At 47.6% G+C, this 6404-nt stretch overlaps 1 protein-coding gene across 1 annotated transcript in view; it reads right to left on the bottom strand.

Moving 5' to 3' along the window:
- MAP6 (microtubule-associated protein 6) overlaps positions 1–6404 on the bottom strand; it is an 86576-nt gene that overhangs the window by 871 nt on the left and 79301 nt on the right. Inside the window, exon 5 of the mRNA XM_010847560.1 lies at positions 58–736. Within this exon, the coding sequence (XP_010845862.1) occupies positions 58–736 (679 nt within the window). The remainder of the gene's footprint in view (positions 1–57; positions 737–6404) is intronic.

Raw genomic sequence — 6404 nt, 5'->3', positions numbered from 1 at the left:
AGGGAACGTGGGGCCTTGGTCTTTGACAGGTGCTGGGACCATGGGGCCTTGATCCACAGGCTCAGGGACCATGGGGCCTTGGTCCTTGACAGGTGCTGAGACCATGGGGCCTTGATCCACAGGCTCAGGGAACGTGGGGCCTTGGTCCTTGACAGGTGCTGGGACCATGGGGCCTTGATCCACAGGCTCAGGGACCGTGGGGCCTTGGTCCTTGATAGGCGCTGGGACCATGGGGCCTTGATCCACAGGCTCAGGGACCACAGGGCCTTGGTCCTTGACAGGTGCTGGGACCAGGGGACCTTGGTCCCTAACAGGTGCAGAGGCCGTGGGGCCTTGATCCTTCAGAAGCTCTGGTACCATGGAACCTTCATCTTCAATTCTTGCTGGAACCATAGGACTTTGATTCTTTAGAGGCATGGGGGCCAAGGAATCTTGGTCCTTGACTGATGCTGGGATCACAGAACCTTCTTTCTTTAAAGGCTCAGGGACAGTGTGATCTTGATCCTTAATTGATGCAGGGAGTATGGGACCTAGATCTTTCAGAGGCTCCGGGACCACAGGAGCTTGATCCTTCAGAGGCTCTGGGACTGTGGGGCCTTGACCCTTTGAAGGCTCTTGGATCCCAGGACCTTGATCTTTCAGAGGCCCCGGGACCACTGGACCTTGATCCTTGTCTGGCTCTGTGGCTACAGGACCTTGATTCTTAGGTGAATCCCTGGTGGGTTCGACCTGGCTCCTGCAGAGGAGAGAGAGGTTGTCACTGTGAGGGCCAGCGCTTAGACCAGGGACAGGGCAGAGCACAGATTGCCTGTTAAGTCTTGCTCAGTGGAGCCTGGGCAGGGCAGCTCCTGCTGGGGAGTCAGGAGGAGAATCTGATCTCCAGATCCTTAGTATAGAATGTGGGGTAGGGTGAGAGGCAGGCTGGGAATTGGTCATTCAGTGTGCTTGCCAATTGATTATAACCAGCAGGTGGCATGGAGGGCGGCCCCCAGGTGGTAGTGGCAGTACTCTACTGGGACTCAGAGTCTTCCAGTGGGCATCCTAGCAGCCTGTCTACCCCACACTCCCCCCAGGCCTCTCTTCCTTCCTCCAGAATAGGTGGGGTCCATCCTGGGGGCCCATCTTTGCTCTCCACTCAGGTGACCCTACAGGCTAAAACGCTTCTGTTCTCAGAGCTTCCCAGACTCCTCCCTTTCCCTGACCCCCTTGTTAAGTGCTCAGGTGGGAGGGGCAAGGGGTCCCAAGGCACACATGAGAGAAAGAGGGCAGTGGGAAGGTCTCTCTTCCCCACCTCCCCTAAAAGGGTAAAAAGTATTTTATCACATTGTTTAGGACAGCTGGCTGGGGTGACAGTAAAAAACAGACCAGCTTTTAATCAGTTTTATTATAGCTTTAAATTCTTGTATAGACCATGTACCCCACTGTCACCTGCAGCATATTTGGTGGTGACTGGCTGGGACTCCCCATTCAGACAGTGAAGAGGCCCTGCTCCCCTCGCTCTGTCCCCACTCTGGCCCCCTTTACTCTCCCTGGGCCAATCAAGTCTTTACACTTAAACCCACTTCAGTATTGTAACTGTTCCTGTCATTTAAAGCAGGTCCTGTAAGACTTCTAGATGTACACTTTCTTAGCTCATTCTGCTTTTGTCTCTCTGGGCCTCAGGTGTGTCATCTAGTTCACTGGGTAAAATGATATTTACTCAGAAATTTATGATGATTAGAAGTTATATACATAGATCACCTTGTACTGTGTTCTATGTAATATTGCTATTATTTTTCTGTCTACTTAGAAGTAAAATTACACATATTTGGACTATTTTTATTCTGACATGTCATCCCAGTCCAGAAGCTTCTTACCATATTTAGCATCTTGAGCCTCCTAGGAACTGACATTTCTTAACAGAGTACAGAGTGCCACAGGCATCTTGTCCATCCAGTCCCTCTGGATGTCTTTGAGCATCACAGTGGAAGAGAGGGGCCGGGGTGGCTCCCTAGTTCAGAACAACACAGAGCACAACTGCCCTGGTCACATGGACACAGCTGGCTACCTTTAGTAGGACCCTAGTGTTTATGGAGGGAGCAAGGCTACGAGAAGCATGCAAAGTCTAAGAGTGGCATTACAATACCTCTAATACTTGGTGGTTGGCCAGAGAGGAAAAGTAAAAACCGAATTCAGAGGAGAATCCATCAGGACATTGATTAGATAATCCTATCTGGAAGTGAACTACCTGGATGGAGTCATCCCAAATGGGGTGATGAAGCTGAGACATGAGACAAAAGAGGTGACTATGGCTTAACTGGATCTCAGGGCTTGGGTTGCAAAACCTATCCCACTGGCAGGATATGGGGCCAGTGTCCTCTGCTGGCATGGAGATTTAAAAGAGAGCCAGACCCACAGCATGGAGTGCAAAGTACCTTTCCCTGGATGTTTGTGCCACTGGTTCCCATGCCTTGCCTCATTTTTCTGCTTACTGAACATTCTCAGCCAGCTATGAGCTAACCCCAAAATTGCTCTGATATACACCTCTATATTGATTTGGTTAGTAAACTTGTTTCCTTAGTAAGTGTCCTTAATTATGGAAAGATTTAGAATTAGATTAGAAGTGATAAATAATATTACCTTTGGGGGTATTAAATTTAGGAAAAAAATCTGTGTAGGTTTAGTTTGAAAGTATTGATGCTGTTTAAAATAATTTGCATATTATATCTAATATAATAATATATTATTATAATATATATATTTGTCATATTATATTTAGACTAGTTTTGTGATTCCAATATAAAATGTGTAATGGAATAATTAATTTAGAGTTGTCGTTTTAAGTTGAAAGATATAAGACAATTTTATAAATTTTATAAACAATGATGAACTTTTATTACAAATTGATAGTAAACATTTTTTAAGCTTAATTTTTAAAAAAATTACTAATAATTTAAAAAATTTAGGGGAATTGAATTAAGTTATAAAATGCTCCTTAAAAGGGTTTGTTCCATTTTACTAGATTTTTAAGTTTGTTACTTTTATAAATTAAACATTTCTTTTTAAAACCAAAGCAGTCTTGGTTGGTCTTCCTGTGAACAAAACCACCCTCAAGTGCAACATAAAACTCTCATTGACATTGACTGGCCATCGCTTGGTTCCATGGTGGCCTGCCAGTCTCCCCATCTGTAAAATGCCCCGCCACTCACAGTGCCCTCTGTGTGAATGAGACAGAGCCACACACCCAGGGTGGCAGCTGGTGTGTGGTTGGTGAGTGGTGATGGGCCATGTTCAGCCCACAGGCCAGCTGCCTAGGGGCCTGGTCCGGCCTTCGGGAGTCTGGGTCTGGTGCCTTGAGCCAGCTGTACATCTTCTCAAGACAGCATACAGGACAGGCTCCTCCCGCCTCCCAGCCTGTATACTCTCTCAGAAACTAGAATGACCTGCTGGCTTTTTCTTGGCTTCTGTGCTGCTTATTCCCTGCCAGATCTTGGGCAATTACTCGACCACAACAGACCTCAGTTTCCTCATCTGTAAACTGGATGACAATACAAATGCCAGAGAGCATTATGACAGAGGATCAGATGATCCTGTTTGGATCTGAAATCATAATTGGTGACATTTGTAGGGAGCTTTGGTGCCTTATGGGCTTCCCTGGTGGCTCAGACGGTAAAGAAACCACCTGCAATGCAGGAGACCTGCATTTGATCCCTGGGTTGGGAAGATCCTCTGGAGAAGGGAACAGCTACCCACTCCAGTATCCTGGCCTGGAGAATTCCATGGACAGAGGAGCCTGGCAGGCTATAGTCCATGGGGTCACAAATAGTTGGACACGACTGAGTGACTTTCACTTTCACTTTGGTGCCTCACATAAGTAAGTCCATAACCACAGTAACTGTGTAAGAGTTTACCGGACGCTCACAGGCGCATTATTTTAGCTCACTGGAGCCTCTGGCAGCCCTGGAGGAAGGCAGGAAGGTGGTGGGCAGCCTTGCAGCCTCACGCTCTTGCACTGTCCTCTGGCCACCCTTGCTGCTTGACATACTTTCAATGTTTGTTTCTTTGTTTCTGCTGCCTGGATTGCCCTCTTTCACCCACTTTCCCCTGTCTGTCCCTGATGGCTCAGCTCGGATCTTACCTCCTCACAAGGTCTTCCTGGATGCTCCAATTAGTTTTGCCTATATCTCCCTGCAGCACCATTTTATAGTCTCTCCCCGCATTCATAGATACCCTGGTTGCATGTAAAGCTCCCCCCCGCCCCATTTGACTGTGTGCTCCCTGAAGGCAGGGACCATCCACCTGGCCTGCAGCCCCAGTGCCCAGCACAGTACCTGGAACAAAAAAAGGTCAAACAGAATCACAAATTACTATCGCTGAAACCTGGTTCATCATCTATCCCATGGCCCCAGCCAGAAATTCCGAGTCATCCTAAATACCTTCTGCTCCCTCAAAGCCTTCACTCAATCCATGAGGAAGCATCTTTTCTGGCTCCTAACATGTATCTCCTAAAGACTCACATTTCTTTCCCTCCCTACCTTCCCCCCAAGCTGTGCCGTCATCTCTGTGGACCACTGCCACAGCCCACTAACTGGTATCTCTGGCCTCTTCTCCAACATAGTCTTCATACAGAAATAAAAAAAAAAGGAGCAAATCCTTGGCACTTCCCTGGTGGCCCAGTGGCTAAGACTCTGCGCTGTCAATGCAGGGTGCAGGGTTCAATCCCTGGTCAGGGAACTAGATCCTACATGCTGCAGCTAAGACCTGGTGCAGCCAAAAAAAAAAAAACCCAAAGGAAGTCTTTTCTCCTGCTGAGACATCTTCAAGGCTTCTCCTTGCACTGAGAATAAACAAGTTTTACCCTGTTCCACCGCCCTCCCTCGCTGACCAGCCTGCTCCCATCGCCTTCCAGCCACCTGTGCCCTAGCCTCTCAGCACGCCCTGCTCCTTTCATTCACAACTTCACATGTGTTGCTGTCTCCTCCTGGGACATTCTCTTGCTCCCTCTTCCTTGCTAATCCTGCTCATCCTCCAGGGAAGCAGATGTGACCAGGCCACTGTACAGGTTCTCTTGGTCCCTGACATTTTCTTTCCTATCCCTTATCACAGGTAATTACTTGCATTCTTTTCCATTAATGTTTCCCCTTCTAGACTGAAGTGTTCAAAGGGCAGGACCATGTCCATTTTGTAAATCATTGTACCTAAAACAGTACCTGACTCAGGGAAATCTCTGACTTGTCCAATCAATGAATAAATGAGAGGCTTTTCTGTACCGGGCTCTGTCCTATTTGCAAAATGTAATATTCCTAGGTTATATGAGAAAACCAAAGTCTTAGAAACTTAATTTACTGCCTGTTTTCCTGTTTCCATGGTGACAGGCAATGCCTCCTGGGTATATACACGCTGACCTTGAAGCCAAGCTTTATTAGAGTCTGGAAGTAGGATTATCAAGCCCTGCCTGAGACTGGAGAAAAGGCTTTCTTCCCTCACTGATACTTGCCTTTGCACACAATTCTAATCTCATAATCCACCTGTGATTTTTTTACTTCCCAGATTGACTCCTGATGCACCATCACAGCAGGCCCCAGTTGAGGCTGTGTTCCTGGCATAGAGCCTTGTTTAGAAATCAGGGGCCTGTGGACCCTATCCTTGAAACCCCTGCTTCCTCAGCTTTGAAAAGCTCTGAGAAAGAAAGAAACTCATATGTCAGTCTAGGTACTGGGTATTTTAAACCTAGATTATTTCTTTTTCAGTGAAGAGCAGCCTGCTGGAGGAGAAAGTACACTGATGGGACTCGCAGCCAGAAGAGCTGGGTTCAAAGGCTGACTCGAGTCCATCCTAGCCGCGGATGTCATCATGGACATCCAGGCTTCCAGCTTCAGTTTATTAATCTATAAAATGGGAGAATTCCCCCTTCATTTATGGGAACACTCATGGCATGACCCCTAGAATGCAGGAGATATTTCATAAACATTAGTCCCAAAAGGAGCTTGGTGATCTGGTCCAATGTCTTATTCTACAGACGGGAAACCAGGCCCAGAGTGGGCAACCAACTCCCCACAGCCACACAGCTAAGAAATAGCAGGTCCAGGTCTTAACAGAGGCCTCTCAAAATTCACTGGGTCGGTGGGAGGGATGAGCAAACTCACTTGAAGCAAGGATGGGCAGGAGAGACTGAGAGGGGCCAGGCTGTCTGTGCCTCATGGGCCCTGCAGGAGGAGGAGGGGGGACAGTGGGCCAGGCGATTTCACAGCTTTGTCTCCTTCTGTCTGCCTCCAAGGGTCCTGTACAGATGCGCACGTTTCCCAGACACAGAGCTCCCAACATATTATAAGAGTTGCAGCTACCCGAGGGAGAGTGTCAAGGAAACTGCCTTTGAAAGGCTTGTTATTCTTATAAAGAATTGCGGGAGACAAGGCTTTCTCAAA

This window comes from Bison bison, unplaced genomic scaffold (genome assembly GCF_000754665.1).
Source record: "Bison bison bison isolate TAMUID 2011002044 unplaced genomic scaffold, Bison_UMD1.0 scf7180017864251, whole genome shotgun sequence".
Lineage (NCBI taxonomy): Eukaryota > Metazoa > Chordata > Mammalia > Artiodactyla > Bovidae > Bison > Bison bison.
The sequence above is the reverse complement of the archived record's forward strand: the minus strand, read 5'-3'. Positions and strand labels throughout refer to the sequence as shown.